This window comes from Lygodium microphyllum, chromosome 21, assembly GCF_053477565.2.
Source record: "Lygodium microphyllum isolate KBCC chromosome 21, Lygodium_microphyllum_v1.1.10, whole genome shotgun sequence".
Classification (NCBI taxonomy): Eukaryota; Viridiplantae; Streptophyta; class Polypodiopsida; order Schizaeales; family Lygodiaceae; genus Lygodium; species Lygodium microphyllum.
The window spans coordinates 83,650,110-83,674,163 of record NC_141155.1 but is presented as its reverse complement, the minus strand read 5'-3'; the positions used below and the strand labels follow the sequence as shown (position 1 = coordinate 83,674,163).

The 24,054-nt window shown below is 34.7% G+C and overlaps 1 protein-coding gene across 1 annotated transcript; it reads right to left on the bottom strand.

Annotated features, from left to right (window-relative positions):
- Positions 1–16,820: 16,820 nt before the first annotated feature.
- LOC148018223 (uncharacterized) lies at positions 16,821–19,098 on the bottom strand. Its single transcript, XM_087662025.1, has 4 exons — positions 18,921–19,098; positions 18,122–18,311; positions 17,714–17,806; positions 16,821–17,340 (listed from the first exon to the last, which is right to left on the bottom strand). The coding sequence occupies exons 1-4, from the start codon at positions 19,004–19,006 to the stop codon at positions 16,969–16,971; spliced, it is 741 nt and encodes a 246-aa protein (XP_087518151.1). The 5' UTR covers positions 19,007–19,098; the 3' UTR covers positions 16,821–16,968.
- Positions 19,099–24,054: the final 4,956 nt, after the last annotated feature.

The following is a 24,054-nucleotide window of genomic DNA, read 5'->3' as shown; positions in this document are numbered from 1 at the left end:
TTTCATCTCTTTGTGCAGTTTGAATCTTTCACTGTCTGCACAGATCTACAGCATGTGTGGGGATACTTGACAAAAAAGGCACCTACAGAAATCGGGAATAAAAGACTTCTTCGATGGTCGCTCTTTTTTTATGAGTTGGACATTAACTTTGAATATATACTTGGAAAAGATAATGTCCTTGTGGACTTATTGTCCCGCTCTCATCCACCTTGACACCTGGTACTTTACTCTGTATTCTATTGTACTGTATATTGTAGACTATACACTGTAGCCACTATCATATGTAAACCACTGGCCTTTTTTTTCGATGTGCATGCATCGGTCCGGTACAATCCTATACAAAAGAAAAATTCAATACCCACTCATCAACACAAATGGAAGCCAGCTCATACTGCACTTTGCAATCCCTATAAATATGGGATAGGGGAAAGTCCTCAACACATGGCTCTACACATTGTGAGTCTTCAGCATTCAACAATCTGCAATATAGAAAACATCCTTTCTCCACTCTCAAGCACTTCTTTGTGTTCCATTGTCTTCTTCCTATTTGTCTGTGTTCCTTCCATTGTTTCTGTATATCTACGCTACGCGACTCTAAACATGTGGTAAACCTGTGCTGTGCCAGGAAAGTGGCTCCAAATACCAGACTTTTGGACGAGGGGTCTACATGTTTTTTTTCCAAGAAAAATAATTTGGGCTCTTGGCCACCTAACAAGTGCACGTGTGAACTTTCGTCGCATTCCAATATAGTTTAGTATTTTAAAAATTATTCCACACCAAAATTATAGATGGATTGATAATCGAGAAATCAACATCACGACTACTAGCCCTTAGAAACTTCACACCCACGTAGACTATATAGAGGCATCAGGAGTAAAGTCTGCAACAAGAAATGGCAAATTTTTGCATGTTCTTCCTATTGAAATTGGCAGTGCTAGCAAAAACTGTAAGAGTTGAAAATACAACGAAGATGCACAATTAGAGTTAAAAGCAAAGGACAAGAGTAAAAATTTAATTCATATTTTAAGGGTGTATACAACAGTTTTGCACTAGGACATAGTCATATATCCAATGCATGAGGAGAACACTATGCCAAAAAAGATAACATTACAAACTATGTTCATTCCATTGGAACGAATGCATCCTTCACTGCTTAAAGATTTCTTACAAGTTGGAAGTCCTTGGGAGTTACAATGATGTGCTTCATATCTATTGCACAACACTAAGCATCAATCATCAAGTCAACTAAAAAGGCCTCTGCAGCACACTGTAGAGCATAAAGACATTCTTTTATGAAGCAATCAGGTCTATCATGACCTTGTGCTAAAAACTACCTCCCGCTTTCTATGCAGTAAAGGTCTTGCACAATCTTGCGAATAAGTCTTGAGAAGCTCACCTTCGAAATGATGAGATCAAAAGAGCACTTATACCTCCTGATTTCTCTCAATGCCACTGTACCTGGCTTCCACTTGTGTTTCTTGTGAGGATGCTGAGGAGGACCCTTGTGAGGGTGACTTGAGGAAGTTGGGTTAGGTTGAGAAGGGGGTGCATCTGAGATAGTTGATGCTCTAAGGGGCTAACACGGTATGGGGCTCTGAGCGGAAGCTTATTTGCAACTAGCCATCTTCCTACACAAGAGATGTGAGAACTCAATGAATAAGATAGAAAGTGAAACTTTCTTTTATATAACCCTAAACTGTAAGACTCATTCACATAGATGCACACTCTCTCTTTCTCTCTTAAACAATGAATTGCATTCACACTAAACACATTGTTTATCTTACTATCTTAGCTCTCTTCGAACCCATTTGTTGCCTTCTCAAAGTTGTTTCTAGCCACTTGGCATAGTTTTCTTTGGCACTTAAGACTTCGTAACGCATGTTTTTAGTGACACGATGTGATTCCATCATGTCTACAACCGATTCATCAGCACTTTCATTTGCTCTCTTTTACGAGAGTTTAACTTCATCTACTACTATAATCCTATACCACCAACATAGCAATTTGATCATTGGATTTCTACTATTCACCCCTCCACCATGATTGGTTTTTCTTTGGTATGCACCACTCACTATCCAATGTGAATTTTCCATCCCTTGTGTGGGCCAAACTCCAATGCTTCCCTTTTCTGCAAAGTATGGCTTATGTACCTCAAGGATATGCTACAAAGATGTATATCACACATGCGTAAAACTATGCTCAATAGTTTATGCAATTCATATAATTTTAAAATATTGAGTTAGTACACACCATGTAATGTGTGATAGAGCTTTTGCCCCACACTTCCACCATATTTTCGTAGAGGTTATGAATAGCATCGATAAATTCTTGCTTATCTTCATTGTTAAACACCATCTTGCGAAGAAAGAGAGTGAATTTGTTAAGACTAATCCAAAACTTAGCTAAATTGGCCTTGTTTTTCCTCCATTACTTCGATCACAGACTACAAAATGCACCCATCATAGTCCTGCGGCCTATGAACCATGGCATTCCCTTCCTTGTTGATGGGTGCTGAGAGAAACTTCCTAGCATTTTCTTATCCAAATCAAGGATTTTTTAGCAAGTTACCATATTTTTTTGATCTCTTCTCATCTTTTTCAATCGTCACTTGATGCTTGTGTAGCCCAATTTCTAATAACACTCACTCCACATTCCTACACATTGCAATGGCTTCTTTTTTTGGTTGCATCCTATAAGCAAAGCAAATGTATTCATATACAAATTTCTCCATGATTCTAATAGAAGTATGCAATGAACAAATGTGAATACAATCCAATGGAATGTTGAAGATGGGTTTTCAAGTGGGATCTTCTCTATTGTGCATCGATGCATCACTTGTCACCCTTTGCCAGTTCTTCTTTTTGTCATTTCCTTCCACCCTCTATGGCAAGCAATATAGGCATGGATTCATTGTGTTTGCACCATTGGAGATTCCGCATCTGCATTTTAAATTTTTTAAGTCTCCTGCAAGATGCCATTCAACCAAGTATTAACCATACCCTTCAACCGAGAGCATTTCACCATATTCTTGATGGTCGATAATGTTTGGAATGCTTGTGTGCATAAAGGACAACTGCAACACCTCAAATGTTTCCTTAGGAACTTCAAATGTAGTGAGCTACCACATATGGTGCTCGGATTGAACACTAGAGCTCCTTGGGTTGTTCTTGTCCAATTGTAAAGCTCTATTCATCAAAGTTACACTAACTCTTACTCCTTTGACGACCTCACTTGACCATTACATTCCTCAATATACATATTGTAGTACATTACCATTGCCAATTGCACCTTGTATAGATCTAAATAGTAATTGTTTTCGGTGAACTTCACCTCATATGCATTTTTTGTCCCAACCTTTAGTGTTTCCACGCATTGAACATGCATGGGACCTCTTAATCAACTCCAAAACCTTTGCATTAAGTTGCCGTTAGGCCTCTATTAACTTTGAAGGTTGAAAAAGGGACACAATCCTATTTCTCTTCAGCACAGGACCAACCCAGCTTTCACAACTTTGAATATCTTTGAGTAAGTTGTTGTGCTAATACTAGCCCTATCATAAATGGATTGTGTATCCACAGTTGAGAAGTTAAAACTCATTTGACACATCTTTTAATGTGCACTCAATCACCTTTTCCTTCACAACCTTAAACTTAGGATTTCTCAAAGTGTTTTCTAATGTACTTGCCTTCATCAATCTACTAATACATGATCCAACTTCACCCTCACCTAGATTCTCATTCTGAGCTAACTTGCATGCTTTGATACATCGCTTCCACTGGTTGCTATTCACAATTAACTCATTGATTGGCTTCTTCTTTCATTTGTGCTACTGTGTTAGCTTAATATTGATCTTTCTTAGATTGTCCAATTGTGCCTTTGCCTCCTCATATGAGATACCGATGTTATGGATAGTGTCCTGCATTGAAATAATTTGATTGTTTTGTTGAATTATAGTGTCATTCAGCTATACCACTTGTCCTATGAGCTCTTGTATATGAAGTTGATGTGCAGCGATCACATCATGACAAATTTTTATGGTTGCTTGCAAGTTGTAAATACTTTGAATGCCTGATTATTGAGCCACCTAGTGTAACCGAGCAACCCATTTTTACCCTCACACATATACTTTAGCAAATTTGTGATTCTTGAGAAAGTTGGAGGCCTATTATTTAAGGGGTCAATTGAGTAGATTCCCCCATCAACCCACAAGTCCACATGTTTCAATCCCATTTGCCTGTAACTCTGTAAAATATGAGGGTTGACATTGGTACGCTGGGTTCCTTTGAATAATGGGGGATATTCAATCTCTACCTCAATATGTAGCTCCTTCTTTCATGTATTCATTTTACTTATTAATAGAAACAGGGAGCCCACTCGGTTGTCAGGAGGTAGAGTGGAGATGCACAGAGAGGCATACAAAGATGCCAAGGAAAAGAAGGATGTAAGTAATTCACTCTATTAATGAAGGTTGCATAAACACAGAGAAGAGGTCACAATAGACCCATGAGAGAGTATAGATATGGGAAAAAATAGCTCAGAGTAGGGATGCCTAAGACTTTTCATATTTTAGAAATTTCTATTTTACTTCCAAAAACATTTTCAAAAAACAAAAATTTCAACCCGTTGGTTTTTTCTTTTTAACCAAAAGCTAGAATATAAAAAATCCCCAATATATCTTAAAAGAAACTTTCAATTTTCATTTTTATTGTTCTCGATTAAAAAATCAATTATCTCGTATCTACTAATCATTTTGTGTTGAAAATGAAGCACCACACTCCCATAACTAACTCTTTAATATAAAATTTGTTTGAAAAAGACTTCTTGAATGAGGAGAGAGAAGAATTTTGAGTATATCCTTGTAGATAACATAAAAAAGGCAAAACGAGATTGCAAAAGTAGAGAGAGAAGAGGATTATTTTAGTATTCTTCTCTCCTATTTTCATTGTTTTAAGGAGGAGAGAGGAGAGGGCTAAAAGGCCCATTTGTGAGTTTATTTTTTTCCTAATGCTTGAGGTACATCATGATTTTGCTACTTGAATTTTGTATCAAATAATAAGTAGATCAAGGGAATGAAGATGTATCTTACAATGTTGGTTGTGATGTGATGTGGGCAGTACCACAAACTATATCACAATGTTAATCGAGGTAACCAAGTACATCCAAAGTTTACATGTGATATTGGAGGAGCTTGAGAAAAAGAGATCAGGACATGATGTCCTTGTTGGGCATATCAAAGGAGATTCCATGGGGCTAGGCCTTTAACTTCAGAAATCCCACTATTAGTGTCACCTGTAATAATCAAGTCATCCACATACATGATTATGATGACCAAGCTTGCATCTCTCTTTCTCACATAAAGTGAGTGGTCAACATCAAAAACATAAAAGTCAATGTTAATAAGATACTCTCTAATCTCATCAAACCATGCTCTAGGTGCTTGCTTTAGTCCATATTTTTACATGTAGTACCATAGAGCTTTTCAAGCTCATCCCATTTTTCCTTGGTGATGGGAGAGCTAGTCAACATGATGAATCAAGGATTCAACTAGGTGTAACATGATTATTGCTTGAGCACGTTGATCATCTTCCACATCAAAAAGATTTGTAGGATCAACAGCTCTAGTCCCTTGAATGAGAGTTTCATCTTCTATGCACACTACATCATCATCATTTCAATTTCTATCTTTAAATCAAAATCAATTTAATGCATCATATTTTAATTTAAAATGAGAAAAATAAAGTTTTAAATTTTTCTTTTAATATGTTTTGAAAAAAAATTATATCATAACTTTTGGTCAAAAAACAAACATGTTGATTAATTTTCTTGTTTTTTGGAGACGTTTTTGAAGCTAAAATTGAATTTTCTAAAATATGAGAACTCTTGGATACCCATGTTGTTTGAGCCATTTTTTCCCATTTCTTTACTCCCTCATGGCTCTATTGTGACCTCTTCTCTGTGATTATATAACTTTCATTAATAAAGAGAACTACTTACACCTCTCTTGCTCACAATCACTCATCCTCCATGATCAATGTATGCAATCTATCTCTATTTATCTACCTATCCTCCCTCACTATACTAAGCTACCTTTTTTCCTTGATATCTTTGTGTACTCTCTATGCATCTCTACTCTATCTCCTAAGATAACCAATCCTCGCTCTCCATTTTTATTAATATCTCAATGTATCCTCTTCAACTGATCTCTATATAGACACCAAACCAACTATTTCCATTAATGTCTTTGTGTGTCTATCTCAATGTCTCTACTTGTACCTAGCTAGAAATGTAGGCCGTCATAAAAATGATGATGATTGTCTTAATGAAGATCCTACCTTGTCTTGATAAAAGTAAAAGAGAATATTTAGTTTGAAATTTTTTAATATTTGGTTAGCCCCCTCCATCCTCATTCTCTATTTTCCTTCTTCTTTTTCTCCTTGTTAGTTGCTTATTCTTCTACTTTTTCGAATTCACATAGTATTCTTATTCAAAGTTACAAATCATATCTTTTGATATGGATCAATCATCCAATGATCCATGTAATACTAGTAAAAGAGCTCTCTATCATCTTCACTTTGAGCTAAAACATGAGTATAAATCAATCAAGAAAAGAATAAAACAAAACAGTGTTTTAGACCATGAAACATGTGCTTTGATTTGAAGGGAAAAAAATATTGTGATGAAAGGTTATACCCTAGAGATCCTATAAAAAATAGTACTCCTTTTTATAATAGCTCCTCATTGATGCAGTTTATTGGTGATTACTATAATGGATTTTTAGGCTATATACTTAATCTTATTGGAGAGAAGCATGTTCTTAGATTGAAGAATCACTTATTAACAAAATATAGAGATAAGTTGTTGTAAAAACTACAAGATTGTCAAAAAAAGAATCATTCATTTGAGAAACGTATCAAAGTATACCAACAAAAACAAACTATTTTAGGACATCAAAATCAACAAAGGACTCTCAAGAATATTGAGCATCTCAAATGAGGAGGAGGTAGTTATAATAAAAGAATCCAAGCAGCAAGGTATATCTTTTTACTTATAAGAAATGTTGAATATAATCTTGCTTATAATAGTATTTGAGTTATCATATTGATCTTATTTAGGTCTCTTCTTCAACTTAATGTAAGTGAGAGAGATGATTCAAAGGCATCTTAGTTTTATTATCATCTCTTGCTGTCACCAATCCCAAAGGATACTATTGAGAAGAATAAGTTTAAAAACCCAAGGTCCAATGGCACATAGCTGGTGACTTAAAGACACTTAAATCCATGTACAATGTACGTAAACTCTAGATTACCCTACTTATATTGCATATCACCAGTTGTATAGTTGAGCTTAAGCAACTAGAATAGAGCCCCCTCTACGCATATCAAAGACCCACACTTCAAGCTAGTTTTAGATATTTCTTTGGCCAATGCTCATATATGTACACTTCATGCACTCTACATAATAATTAAAAGCTTGTTCATCTATATATAGAATTTTCTTAAAAGCTAAATCCGAATCAACTAGACAATATGCTATCACAAAGATCAAGTGAGTTTAGACACAATTTCCATCCTTAGACTTTTGAAGATTTGGTTCAATAACAACATTACCTCCATGCAAACCAATTGCAATTGGTAAGATTAACTCTAGAAACATGGGTTCAACCATTAAATATAATCAATAGAAATCCCCACATAATGTAGTTAAGGATCATGTTGATAATGGATATGCTCAAAATAGAAAAGCCAAAGTTTGGAAAACACTAGAATTTTTTTAAAAATATTGTGATAAAATTGATTGAAATGATGACTATCTCAAAGACTTTGAAGACCAATTAAACCTTTTCAAAAGGGCAATGATAGAAGGTTGGGATAATCAACACTTCACTCTCACTATATGGTAAGAAGCTTATGTTTCTATGGTAAGAAGTTTTTAAATTTTTTCATCGTCTATTTTATATAACATTTTTAACTAACCTTCTTTATTTTTTAACTATGCAACATATTTTATACAACCATGCTCCATATTTTATCAAATAATATGGAAGCCTATCTATCTGGCCAACCCAAGGTATGAAAAAATCATATTATCAAGCAAAAACAAAATATCTTAGATACACAAGACATAGAGGAGGAAAAGTCAAAGCAAATAATTTATTAGAGGACTTTCAATAATTTAAGTATCTTTATTGAAAATAAATAGATATTTTCTTCAATATCCTTGCATTGTATGTTTCTCTCTCTTCTCTTTTATATCTACAAAAAAAAACTCATATATATATATATATATATATATATATATATAAGTTGATGTACAAACTTACTCATTTGTAAGTTAGAATTCCAATGAGCATAGCAATTCGATATCTTCATTTTGTGAATCCAAGGGAATTTGTTTTGTAAAGTGGGTATTGTCACTCACAAATATGTAAGTATATCATGAATTCAAAAGAAAAGATATTTAAAATAATTTTATATATTTTTTACATATGAAAGGATGTCATATCAAGGGATTATTTATGGATTGAATAGGAAAGTAGTACTTTTGTTTTTTAGAAGTGTGCTTGTTGATCTAACCTTAGTATTGTAATAATGTCCTCATGGAGCTAAATACTAAGATTCACTACATGATCTTTGCCAGAATCCTTAAGATTCTGATCCAAAGTAATTAGATTACCACCAACATAATGCCATCTACTATAATAAAAGCTAAGGATGAAATTTTGAGTGCAAATACATGAAATTTTGAGTAGTATGTATTTGCAAGTCACAAAGTCTCGATCTATCTTACAAGTTATCTTGCTTTCTATCTTGGTATCCCACCCCTCATTAAAAAATTGTAAGACATGATCATATGCTAGCCTCGACAACATTGCCTTTGATCTTCTTATCTCAACATTGAAAAAGAAACCAATAAACATATTAATAGGCATAAACAAAGTAATCTTGCAGCTTAGTTTACTTGAGATATTAGGTTTTTATGTTCTTTGTATCTTAGAAAAGATTTTGCATTTATAGCTCTCACTAATGACTGGACTTGGTAAAGACTACTCAAGGCTTATAAAATCAAGCAAGGGATGCAACGATATTGCTCTCCATTGGCCATTCTACATAGGGATAATATAAGAATAGTCATTAAAAAATACTCCATTCCTTGCGAGCTGCGTTTTTCTCCTGCCTTTGTACATTTCTTCTCTAATCAAACCATGCATACATCAAGAATAAACTCAGTGGGCTACCATTCCCTAAGAATAGAAGGATAGGCATCTACAAATAAAAACAAAATTTATCATAATAAAATACAATAATGGTTTTAATAAAAGAAATTCATTGAGAATGATATACTTATAATTTAGTCTATACAATGGAAGACTTGTATTAGTAGTTGATGTGGAATGGGTGGTCAATGAGATATTCGAGATAGACACAAAATTCTTATTGTTTAGAAACTCCTGTGCAATTACTAAATGTTGAGTGGTGGAGCAAGTGGTATTGTACACAATCAAGTGGTGGTAGAAGTAAATAACACCACTTTATTACAATATTATAGTGGTTATATACCACTTTCAAATTGACTTACTGATGTTAAGCTAAACTTCATGCTTACTATTATTGTCCCCCAAATCTTATTTTTATTTATGAAACCCCGATGATTAGGGCTTTCTCTATTTTGTAATTACTTAACAAATTAAGGATCGATGGCAATTCTCACTCTACTTTTCCAAAAGGTAATTTCTCTTCTTGTTGGGGATTAATCCTAAAATTTTTGTAGCTTTTCTAGCATCCTTTATATCAAAAGTTATCTTCGAATCTTTTGATACGTCATAGATCCATGGCGATGCATCATCCCAATTGACACTTCTAAAGGTTATATATGACAATCGATGGAACCAATTGAAGTGATATGATACACTAATTATATTGATTTGGACTTCATTAATTAATCCAAAATGTGTCACCAATAAGGCAATGGTTTAGGCACAATCGTTGTATCCCAAATTGCAAGTCATCAATTTTTCTACCTATCCATGTACAATTGTGGCCCAAAATGTCTACCATTGTCGATTAGGTCCATGTTCCTTGCCCAATTGAGCATTTACCTTTGGCAATCATAGGGCAAGTTCGAGAAATAGTCTCTTAGAAAATAGACTTGGTATTCGCTCATTAATTCCAAACATGTGTACCTATGAGGGACCTTTATCGCCTATCAAATGCACTTGTCTCTTAGAAAATGCACCAAAAAAAATGAGTGAGCCACTTTAAACTAGGTAACATGCCAACTCTTGAGGATTGTTGTATTAGATTAGATGGATTTTGTTGCTAAGTTCACTCTTTAATTACCCTTTCAAGTTTTTCTAAAAACCTCTTTAGTAGTCCAATAGAAATTTACACCCAAATCTCTCTCCCTCCAACGAGTCAAATCTCTAGGGTTTAACCAGGCCCAAAGTCTCTAGCACTTACTTGAAATAAATATCCACATCTAGGTCTCTAATTTGAAACTAGGAAACTACACTAGGTATACTATGGATTCTCCACATCTCTCAAAGCTAGTACTCCTCACAATTGTACTCTTATCACTTGTTGCAATGGTTTATCAAGGATTTCTTTTATGTTGAACTTTTGAGTTGGTTTCAGAAGATTAGACCAACTAATCTAAGTACGATCACCATTTAAGTTCCTTGTTAACTTTTCCTCCAAATTTAAACAACTGGTTTCTTAAATATTTTCAAAGCAAAAACATTTAGAACAATCATCCTAGAGTAAATTAAATCCCATAAATTTGCCTTTTACATTAGCAACTCCACTTCATTTATCATTACATCGGACTTATATTACTACTCATTAATTATTAATAGAATTATATTAAGTTTATCAACGTTAAAAATCACTCTTACTATTCCTTTACATTGAACAAATGGCAAGCATATTAAATCAATAATCAAATATCTCATAATCTCTCCAATGCATACAACAAAACTTATTTTAATCCCATGGATTTTCCCCTATATAAAGAATTTAAACTATGAGTCCTCCACTAATTTCTTGTACATATAAAATTCAAATATTGAAAAATTAAGTTGATTCTTTTTAATCCACAATTTTTAGTGTTGAGGCTATCCCTTGCTATTGAGCCATTAGTGTAAATAGAGAAATTATTTCTTGATATGACACATATGAGTTCAAATACATAAATATTTTTATATTACATTTTTCTTTTGCAAAAAGTGTAAAGTCTTATTTAGTTAAATGTAAGGTTGTTCCATTATTTTATTCCTTTAAATTTATTTTTTAATTCTTTTCTAATTCAAAAAAAGTATCACAAATATTTATATTTTTTGAGAATATTAGATATTTTTTCATGGATTAAAACTACTAATTTCAATAAAAATAGGTACTTTTTAAAATTTTGAATGTACTAAATATATTTTATAAAACCTCAAAAATTGTACATACACTTCTAGTAGCATAGAAAACATGTAGTTGGAAAAAAAATCAAACATGATAAACCATAGAGAGTGTAAAAGCAAGGCGCTTTTTTAGTGGAAATTTTTTTTAAACATGGAAAATTTAAACATTTTGCAATTCATAATCAATAAGCGAGTATAAGTATGCACTTATGAATTTTTACATTTGAAATTGTGTCTATGGAGTCTTCATCACACAATCCCCTAACCAAGGAAATTGGTCTACTAAGACTTCTTCACTCGACCTTTGCTCACTTTTTATGGTCCTCCACACTCTCGATACTTCGGACTTAAGATGTTTTACTCATTGCGCATAAACTAACTTTAAGAGGGGCTAATGTTAATGTTGTAAGGCTCTAAAATTTGAAAGAGGAAATTATTTAAAAATATAGATGTTATCTACTCCTCAAATGTGATTTCCATGTTGATGAGATGCCTCAAATTGACGATGCCTTTTTCACATGGAGAGACATGCCTTGGTTTGGGATGATAGAAAAATAACAATTTAATAATTTAGTGTTATCTTGCAATGCACTATCCTTTGAGTGGAATAATATCTTAAAGTTAAACATCTTTCACATTACCTTTATAAATGTTTCATCATTAAATGATGAGGCAACCAGTGATGATGATGGAAGAAAAAGGAAGAGTGACAATGATGGCGAGACGATAATAGGGATAGATATGAAGATAGAAAATGGCTATATGTGTTCTCTTAATGCTAACACCCTGGTCCACTCTTAATCTCCCTCCTCTTTTTGTCAACCAACATCTTCTTGGAATCTCTCACCTCTTCTCATTCTAAATGACTTTAGTGAATCAACATTTTTTCCTTTTTTCATTTAAGTCAAATTATTTTTCTCTAAAAGCTTCAACATTACAACCTTACAAAAAAAAAAAATGCCCCCTTTTCAATCTAGCACTCAAATATTACAAAGTGACTTGTTATAAACTCCACCCCTACCTTGCATCTCTACAATGATAAAAATGTATCTTTTACATGTGAGAGTCCAACTATCCCACTAAAAAAAGTAAAATATTCATCCATATCACATAAAATTTATGGCATTGGCAAAGTAGCAATAGTCATATCAAATCCTCATGCCTTCCATAATTGTTTAGTTTGATACCTTTTGTGCTATCTAAAAACAATGGACCTTTGAATTAATTAGCAAGGATCCACTAGCACATTTGGATAAATGAAACTACTAGCCCTCAAAATTTAGGATGAGGAGAATTCTTTGCATCCATTTTCTACAAACTCCATCCTTTGGCTGGTTGCTGCTAAAGCAATCACACATCTAATAGTTGCCATCCTAGAAACTGAACTAAATGTCATCCATGATGTATGTTTGAGCATAGCCTTTTGCAACCAACCTAGCCTTATGCTTGTTAATAGAACTATCTACATTATGCTTAATTTTGTAGACCCACTTACAACTAATAGCTTTCTTGCCCTTAGGCAAAGGTACTAGATCCCAAGTCTTGTTGGCATCTAATGCAGCCATCTCCTCATCCATCTCTCTCTCTCTCTCTCTCTCTCTCTCTCTCTCTCTCTCTCTCTCTCTCTCTCTCTCTCTCTCTCTCTCTCTCTCTCTCTCTCTCTCTCTCTCTCTCATGAGAATATAACATATCTATTCTTGTGAGATCACCCAACCACAAATCAATATAGTTGGGTGATCTATGCCTATATGAGATCACCTAATGAGAGCATAACATACATATGCTTGTGAGATCAGCCAACCATAGATTGTGGAGAAGATTGTGGAGAAGCTTTTGAAGGCCATCTTCAAAAATCAACTACTATTCTCAAGTTGATTCCATATTTCTATACAAAATTTTACCAAATGAGTCTTGAGGAAATACATTATTTAGGATAGGAAGTAGAAAGACAAAGCCCTTTTGAACAGGAATGGTATATAAACTAAGCCTCCATTGCCAAAGTAGGAATTGGTTAATGAGACTAATATTGAGAAAAGGAGAACCATAAATACTTCCAAGGATGATCCAACATATGTGGATCCCAAACCTATCTATGAGTCTTAACAAACATGCATGACTTCCAATTATGTGGATCCCACTTTCCTATGAGTCCTAGCAAATGTGCATGACTAGTTCCAATTATTAAGCGAATATCTACTATAATATCCTCCACTTGACAAACCCTCACTAGAGGAATCACATGTTGGTAGTTGACTTGGCCAAAATAACATGATCTGAAATGTTATTTTTTGCATTTCATTCTTGGCCATTATTCCCCATCTACTTGACATTTATGTAGCTTTTCAATATAAGCTAGACGTTAATGAATGACTTATTCCAAGGATGAGTGACATTGTACTATAGACCCATTCTTTTTGTGCATGAAAATGCAAAGTGACCTTTACTTATTAAGTTTTGATGCATAACTATGTGATATGCTTATTGTTTGATCTAGAGACTATAAAGATCAAGATCATGCAACAAGTTTATGGAGCACAAAGCTTGAAGATACTCAAAGAAAAATTAAAAAAAAAACAAAGCATGTTGATTAATTCAACCCTTGATCACAACAAGGAGGCGGCAATCCCCTCCAACACAGCACCTTACCATCATTTGATCAAGGAGGGGTCCATTGATACTCATTAGCTCAATCCAAACTATCTTCATAGAAAGAGTAACTTGACCACCCATCTCTTGCGATGTCATGCCTCTTCAAGAAGAGTCACTCAATGCTTCTCCAAATGACTCAAAGATATTCACTAACAATATCCTTAGATAGCTTGAATCTTCGTCAATAGTATCATCATCAAATTTCTCAATTTACATTATTACCTTAGCTTGTGTCTTGTCTACACTCATGATATATGTGCGTATCATATCAACAAGGCTTGAGGACCCAGTTCATGTAAAGGGAGGTGTTGTGTGTGACTTAGGGAGACAAGTCTAACAAAATGTCCTGCCCTTGATGTGCCCTAAGTTGTGAAGTGGGGGAGGGGCTAGGGTGGTCCCTAGGTGTAGTGGTTGTGACACTCATAGAGTACTAATGGAGGGATTTTGCTTTTCTTTTCATTTCTTCTTCTTGGAAATGTTATCTCTACATATAGCCCTTCAACTTGATTCTTAAATTGAGAAGTGTGGTGGACAAAAACAAGTGGACATTGATGAGCCATCATGTATTGTAAGGATACCCTCTTAGGAATAGAGATCCTAGAGCCAATCACAATTGGAATTCATGTGAATCAAAGCACTACTATCCATGAGTTGGAGCCTCTTAGAATATGAGAAAACCAAGGGAGAGCCCTCCACCTAATAAAGAAAGATTGACTTGATCATAACAATGAGAGTAGATGTTGGATAAAGAAGTAGGGTGCTCCTTTGCACTAGGAAAATTTGAGGATACTTCTTCTAGTAATTCTCCTTGGGATGTGAGGTTTTCCCATTGTGTGGATACTTTTGGGAGCCACCTATCATGGCACACATTTATTGAAGCAAAAGAATGTTGGTACATAGTATATACTTGACAATATTATTAGATCTTTAAGTATAAATGTTTGAAAATATGCCAAAGTTAGGATATAGTCCTTGCCTTAAGTAACATACATTTTTATAGGTCCAATTTCTCATTTCTAGCACGTAATATTGTTGAACATATCCTCACTCAACATAGCTAATCTTGTCAAATGAAATATTTGTACAAATAAATAACTCAATTCGTGGCATAATATAGGAGTAGTGGATGAAATTATATTAATAGTAAACATTGTATTTACTTGAGCTTTCTAAAAGTTGAAAAGGCACATCATCATTATGACTAATTGTTTGCAACAAAAATATTAATTAATGAAAACAAAACCAAACCTACTTCTTAAATAGTATTTTGTAGCTAATAAATGTCTAAAACCATAGCCTCAAATAAGAGATAACCTAGCTACCTATAAATTGTTTCAAAGTTATAAAACATCTCAAATATAAGATAACCTAGCCACCTATAAGCCATTTCAAACCTAGCTACCTATAAACCATTTCAAAGCTCACTAAATTTCTTAGCTTTGTAATGATTCTTTCAAGAGCTTTAATAAAAACCAAGGAGTATTATTACATAGCATACATGGAATTAAAGCTCTTCAACTTGGCAAATCATGGACCAAAATTAACAAAGGTTCAATTTTCCAGGTTATGAGTCTCTTCTTTTTCCTTTCTATGGTACATGATGGATAAGTCAAATGTACTTACTTCCCAAAAACTTGCCGGTATGTTTATGTATTAAAAGAAGGTTAATTAGTACATCCTTCATTGAGTTTTAGGCAAAATGAAGCCTAACAAGAAAATTTTGTGCTGCATATTGATAAGTTTATGTCTTATCTTAACCTATTTTATGCATTCTTGCTAAACCCACTATCTCAATTATTACTTCTAATGTCTTAAATAGAACTATCAACCATATGTTGATGAATTTTATGACAACAAAGTCACTAACTAGCACAATATTTGTACAATAGTGGATATTATAACAAATTCATTATATGTGCCTTATCCTAATAATTCTTATTTAATATTAATAATCATTACTCTTTATCCAAAATAATTTTTGCCTTCAATCTATTCTCGATGACCCAAAACTTTAAGCGAGCCATTTGTGATGGCATCACTTTTTATTGTAGCACAAATGCTTGAAAGCTTGTTGTGCTTTTCAATTAGACAAGATTCAAAACTCATTGTCAAAGGCTATCCATCCTTTGACATTTATAATTTCCTTAAGAGATCTTGTAATTTATTTGTTGCATTTCACACATAACAAAGTAGTGGTGTAATTTTCCATTGTTTGTGACTACCTCACATTAAGTTGAGTCTTTTTGCACATGCATAGCTAGACATTGAATACACACAAATCTCTTTTTTCTTTGTGGAATTCCAATGCACAAGCACACACACATTTTTAAAACTTTTTTGTGTGTTTATGTGTGAGGCTTTAACGCACGCATAAATCTTTATTTTCTTTGTGCAATTCTAAAGCACAAGTACACATAGGGGCAAGCACACACATATTTTTGAAACCATTTTGTGCTCTTACGTGTGAGGCTAATTTCAACCCACGCCCTCCCCTCCCCAACGGCCTCCCCCACCCCAACCCCAACACACACATATTTTTGAAACCATTTTGTGTTGTTATGTGTTAGGCTTTCAAAACCCCCCACTCTTCGAGCAACCACCATAACACACACACACACACACCATATGACACTAGGTTGCTGCTTTCAACTTTCGCACATTACTAAACTTGAAATTCAAATTATGTCTAAAGTATAAATGTGAAATTGATGTGATAAAGTAATATAAATAAAATTTTTAGCAAACAAATCACCTAGATAATTTTTACATAGGTCTTAAGTCATTATTGAAAGTTATGTTGAATCTAGGCTACATACAATACATTATATTTACAATTAGTGCATGATTTTGAACTCAAACCCATGCTAAAATAAAATATAGCTTTGGGGGAGGAAACATGCACAAAATCCACTCCTTTATCTTACATGGTCAACCTTTTCAATTTGGTCTTTCCTAGGATCACTAGTTGCTTGTTCTACCACATTTTTAGTAGCTAGATTATCATCATTACTTGAGATAATAACTGGTTCTTTGTTAGCATCTGGAGTGGCAATGGTATGATTATTACCACTACTTTCACTTTCAAATGGCTTTTGACTCCCTTCGAGTGATTTCTCTGATGTGCTTTCTCCAGTTGAGGGAGGCTTTCCTTTGTCCTTTCCTTTTTCTTTTGGCATCTTTTGCAAGGGCTTCTTGTTACCTAGCACTAGCTTGAACCTAGCAGCTGCCTCATTATACTCAGAATAGAAGTCTCGTTTTCGATGGAACTCCATGGAAGGCTTTTCAATCTAAAAGTCATAGCAAGCACGAGTGAATTATGAGTCATCTTGCATTGTAGATAAACATGGGAATAGGATTTAGTACTATGTTTAAATGATACTTGCAACCAATTCCACTTAACATACTTGATGTTGTAAGCATATATTTCTAATAGATTATCAACTATGTCAACTAAGATATGAATATATTTCTATAGAGATGTGTATCTCAATTAGATAATGTTTTGATAAAGGTGCAAAATTAAAGGATGTTTAAAAAAATGTTAGAATGTACCCTTAATGGATGTCATTTATACATTATCTTAACTCAATGAAATATGTACTCAAAATCATTGGAGACAATAGGTTTGAGGTGTTTAGAGAGTTTATTAAGCCATCTTACAAGTTTTGGATCATAGGTGTATATTGTTTGAGTAAGCCCTTTTGGAGGACATTTGGGTATAAGGTATCCAGCATTTACTCTCTTCCACAAGTTCTAAGAAAGACAAAGATAAAGTGATGCAACATGTCTAGAGTTATGAGGAATAGTAATGTAACACATAAATTCAAAAGAAAAGTTGTCAATTATTGCCATTTTGAGCATGTGATGACTATTAATTAGACATGCGTGCGTACACACACACACACACACTCTCTCTCTCTCTCTCTCTCTCTCTCTCTCTCTCGTCTTTTATTGCCATTTCTAGATGACCATACAAATGGACGATCAATTGAAGTAGAGAGCACCTCATACATTCAACTTACTAGATGAGCTACACCCATTTGTTCCATGTGTACAGTTGGAACTCACCACAGAGAGTTGTGTGTAGTAATGGGGATCATCCACGGTTTGCTTAGGGCAAGCGCTCCTTGTTTTGCTTTTAGCATCTTGACGAGTATTACTACTACCAGAACTCCCACTCTGGGATGTCTTGACTGCGATATGGTCCTTGGAGAGGTTATCATTTGTAAGAAGGTGGCCCAGAAACTCATCTTTCGATCTAGAGTATCACAACAACAATACTGATCATGAGCTGGTTAATCAAAATAACTCCAAATCATTCTGGATACAAGATGAGACATCCGCAAGCCATGCATCAACAACTGTGTAATTCAAACTCATGTGATTAAATGTTTTGAAATTTTTTAGAAGCGGGGAAGATCTGCGAAATATCCATCGCCAAGCATTATATTATCCGAACGAGGATCATGTACAGTTAAAAACCAAGCTGTTCTGCAACTAATTACAATGACAAGAGAAATATAAATCATCGATTGCCGATTATTACAACCAACTGTGCATTGAACGGGCGCCGGTAATAACTAGCGCTAAACCGAGCAACGCTGCAGTGAATAATGGTCATGTTATGAATGATCGCACGCAGATAATTAATGGGTAATGATATCAGTATTTGGGAGATAATAATTACAGTTAAAAGGATGAGCAATGGTCCGATATATGCTGTCGGATAATGGCGCCGATTCTCATGCAAGGATACTTATTACTGATAGTGAATGCAAGGAATCAATGATGGACGATGATGGGTCGTATTGATCCTTGAAAATAGAACGGGGGCCCGGGGGGCTAATAATTATATGATTATGCAAACCTGTTCTCCTTGTATTGCAGCTCTCTGATGAAGGCAGTGTTGATGTCGGGCTGGCGAGGGACGGCGGCTGCAGGGAGAGGCGCCATGGCCGCGGCCACCAACCCACGTAACTATGACTAATAATAAAGGTCCCCTCATATACTTTTGTTAATCCCCCGTATAAGTATGATCATTATCATTCATCATACGTCGAAGGGACGTCGGTTACAGAAAGCGAAGGCCTGTGTGCCTTCTTATATAATACATTCGCTAAGCTATTTCTTCCCTTTTATTGGGGCCCCGTTGTCTTTCATACCCCACTAGGTTAGTGGGCGGGTGCGATTTTGCAAGCGGGGGCGGGGGCGGGGGCGGGGGCGGGGGCGGGGGCACGTGGCACCCACCCCCGCATTCTCTTTTTTTTCTTGTGGGGGAGGTGGGGGGCTGCCACGTGGTACCCACCTCCCACCTCTCGTTAATTAATAGTATAGCTACTCCCATAATCCATTAACCCTAACTTCATTTCTCGTGTGTTTAAATCTCTCCTGGATATTTTAAAAGAACACATTATAAATGCCATCTTTGGTGTAAAAATAGTGGTAAAATACTTGTATATTCCAATAGTACCACAACAAAGAAACATATCTCGATGATATCTAACATTGATAATGTGCAAGTTGTTGATTAGCCTGCCACAACAAAGAAACATATCTCAACAATTTCTAACATTGATAATGTGCAAGTTGGATCAAAATGATGGTTACAAGAGTAGGTGATGTGTATGTGTACATTGTGTAAGCATAAAACGACTTGGCTATAAAGCATCGATGCCATTGAAAAGTATAAACTACAAGATATGGATGCAAGTTGTAGTGGATGGGTGTGCTTTAGCGGATGTGTCTATCCTTGCATTTTAATAAATGCATACAAATATAGCAAACAAAGAATTGTTTACACATATATAGATACTTTTATAAACACATATTAAACCAACGTTTAAACACACTTTTTAAACACAAATATAACACACTAAGAAAATGATAAAATTTGAATACCCCCAACAATTCATTTTTATTTCGAGTGAAGTCATGTCAAGAGAAAAAAGGTAGTAGAAGGACTTAATGGCGGAGACACAAGAGGAGTCATGTAGGAGCTTTCATGTCAAAAAGAAGCTACATTTTGTATGGGAGGTATCATGTGGAAGAGAAGCTACATATATTATGTTTCTTCTTCCTCCTCTTCTCAAGAGCAACACATTTTACTTCTTTTTCTTCTTCAGCCAACATTTCTCACTTTTTTCTCAAGCTATATTTTCATCATTTTCTTCTAATTTTCACGAACAAATTATGAGCTTTCTCTTTCTCTTTCTCTCTCTCTCTCTCTCTCTCTCTCCCCCCTTACTTGTAGTTCAAGTGTGGGGACAAGATGCAAATGAACTTTCTTAAGTTCTTATGATTGTTAAAGGAAAATTCTCTTACTCCTCTTCTTCTTTTTCTTCGTCTACTTGTCATTATGCTTTTTGTTCAAAATTTTACAAATCCTACCTTCTTATTATTCTATTTTTAGTTCAAAATTTCTATCTACAAATTGTGTTTACAAATGCACATAAAAGTGCACTTGCAATATAACTACTAATGCTCTTAAATCTACTTCTAAGCACGATAGTAAATTATTGTATTTTTTCTGGCTAAGTATTTCATTTTATAGTTAGTCTATGAATTTTGTAGTCATAAGGTCTCTTTGTAAAGTCTAAAAGTAAAAGTGTTACTAAACACACAATACAAAATGTCATTAGATATGCATACTTTGTTTTATAGGTCGTTTAGGGATTGTGTAGTTTTTAATTTCATTATTTTTGTTCAATACATGTTGTTTTAATGAAGTTTATTTGTGTTCAAAAGATATGGTAGTGCACATTGTAGTAGGTACAATTCTCTTGTGCACTAAAATCTTGTACATGTTCAATAAGCTACTACAAGTATGGGTGGTGGATTGGTGCGCAGATCGGTCGCAGATAGCTCGCGTGGTGAATCCCGGAAGGTCCCCAAGAACAAAGAACTCTACCTTTTTGCACAAATAACAATGTAAAAGCATGCACGACAAGAGGCAAGAGACAAATTGGGTTCAATCTCCCCCATGCCTTGTGTGAGCGCTTCACAAAGCATGTATTTAATGTATATTTCCAATCTTCATGCTCAATAATAGCCCAATTACAAAAATATGACAAGCTTTAAGCTTTTGAGTTTGCTTTCTACAAAATTAGGAAAATAAAGCTAATGGACGGTGCCCATAGAGTCTGGCACGCCCAATCTCAATGTCCAAATAGAAATAACATATCCGGGCGCATAAGCGCATACAAAATAATAATCAATAATCAATGTCTCTATAGACATAACAAAATATAGGCGTGGCGCCTATCAAAATATAGTCCAAATGTCGAATACCTGCTAAACTCCAATGCTTTCCTCCGCCACTGCTGCTATCTCTACACATCAACTGAAGCATTCACAATCGTTAGTAAAATAATACAATTAAACCGACAAAAGTGAATACCTAGCAGTCTTCAGCTACATAAATAAATCAAATGGTTAGAAATAAATCCTAACCTTAATTTATTACGAGTGCGCACTCTAAACTCATAAACGTTTATTAATTTAATATGCATTTTGCGAAATCACCCGCTATGGAATCACCCATGTACACACTAAATTAATGAAACGCCCGAAAAGGACAGGCGTCCCCATCAACTTCTCGCACAAAGAATCCTCTTTGTGTATGAGCCCCGGTCATCTAAGTTTACGGAATCCACCGTAAACCCTCATGGAATCCACCGTGGAATATGCCTCCTGGCATCATGGATATGAATGTGGAGCAAGTTACTTCTTCTCCATATACAACGATGTACCTATCATAAGAAATCCTCATGCTCCTCTAAGACATGCATTTCATGGAGAGAGAGAGAGAGCATAATCAAGCTTTGAAATATACAAAAATTGCACTTAAATATATCACATTTTATAAATATATAATTTAGAAACTTTTTCCATAAAATCATTTTAAGTTTGAGTTTTATTGATATATTTTGTAAACATACCTAATGTGAATAAGATGTCTCCCATCTATCTCTAGAAATATCAAATCCCCTATTTTTATTGACATCTCTATGCCTCTATCTAGACTACCTTGACATCTCTATGTCTCTGTCTAGACTACCTTGACACACTTAATATATATTTAGCTAAATTGTGTAATCAAAACACATTCAACTAAATTGTATAATCAATTTATATATCTCCAACTTGACTTCATAATCAGTAAGGAAAATGGATACAAGCACAAAGAATCTGTACATTGAGATAGAGCTTGAATATGCTTATTTGTCCAACGAGACACCATGTACCAATATTAATGCTCAAGTTCTATAAAGCTATAAGTAGATGGGATTAAAGTACCTAGACTTGTGGTTGATGGGGAGATCTATCCAATTGATCCCACTAGTGTTCCGTTTCGTGTGCACAGAATGCTAGGCCACTTCGCGGTAGCTTCGCTGTCTCGAAGCAACAAGCGAAGTTGCCGTGTTTCGCTCAACAATCCATTTCTCATCTTTCTCTCTCCTCTTTTTCCTCTCTCTCTCTCTCTCCCACAAATTCCCTATGTCTTTTTTTTCTCTCTCTCTCTCTCTCTATTTCTTTGCCTTCTATTTTAGTTTATTTTTCTTCTCTCTTGGTTCTCTCTCTCTTTTTTCTCTCCTCGCTTTTCTTCTCTCTCTCTCTCTCTCCTTTTATTCTCCCCCCTCTCTCCTCTCTTTTCCTTCTCTCTCCCTCTCCTCTTTTTTCCTTTTTTTCTTCTTCTTCTTCTCTCTCTCTTTATTCTCTTTTTTAATTTTTTCTTTTCTCTCTCTCTCCTTTTCTTCTCTTTGCCCTTTTCTTCTCTCTCTCTCCTCTCTTTTCCTTCTCTCTTTCTCCTCTATTTTTTATTCTCTCTCTCTCTCTCTTTTTAAATTTTATATTTTCTCTCTCTTCTTCTTCTTCTTTCACTTTCTTCCCCCCCCAGTCTTTCTTAAAATATGTAAATTTTATCTTTTTTCTATATATGATTCTCTTTTTATGTTTATATTCTCTTTCTTCTTTTCCTCTCTCTCTCTCTCTCTCTCTCTCTCTCTCTCTCTCTCCGCCCCCTTTTCTTCTTCTCCCCTTTCTCCTAATTTTCCTTTTTTTCTTCTCTCCCTCTCTCCCTTTTAAATTTTAAATTTTTATTCTCTCCTTTTCTCTCTTTTAAAATTTATATTCTCTTTCTCTATTCCCCCCTCTCTTCTCTCTCCCTTCCTCGCTCTCTCAAAAAATATTTATATTTAAAAAAGAATTTTCTATTTTCTCTTTTTTCCCATCTCTCTTCCTCTTTTCCTCTTTCTTCTTCTTCTCTCGCTCTCTCTCTTCCCTCTCCTCTCCTTACCTTCTCTCTCCTTTTTTTCCTTTTTTATTCTCTCTTTAAATTTTTTTCTTTTCTCTTTCTTTTAAATTTTATATTTCCTCTCTCTATAATTCTCTCTATATTCAAATTCTCTCTCTTCTTATTTTCTCTCTCTCATTTTCTTCTATCTCTGTCCCCCCTCTTTCCTCTCTTGTCCTTTTTTCTTTCTCTTTCTCTCTCTCTCTCTCTCTCTCTCTCTTAAATTTTATATTTCCTCTATAACTCTCTCTCTGTTCCTCCTCTCTCTCTCTCCCTCTCCTCTTCTTTCTTTTTTGCTCTTTGTAAATTTCTCTCTCTCTCTTTATTTTAATAAAAAAGAAAGTTTCTCTTTTTTTCTTTTCTTTCTTTTAAATTTTATATTTCCTTTCTATATAATTCTCTCTCTATGTTCAAATTCTCTCTCTATTATTCTTCTTATAATTTTCTCTCTGTCTCTCTCCCACCTCTCTCCTCTTTTCCTTTTTTCTTTTCTTCTCTCTCTCTCTCTCTTAAATTTTATATTTCCTCTCTTTATAATTCTCTTTCTTTCTTTTAAATTTGATCTTTCCTCTCTCTATAATTCTCTCACAGTGTTCAAATTCTTTCTCTTCTTCTTCTTATTTTCTCTCTCTCTCTCTCTCCCCCTCCTTTCTCTCTTTTCATTTTTTCTTTTCCTCTGATCTCTCTCTCTCTCTCTGAAATTTTATAT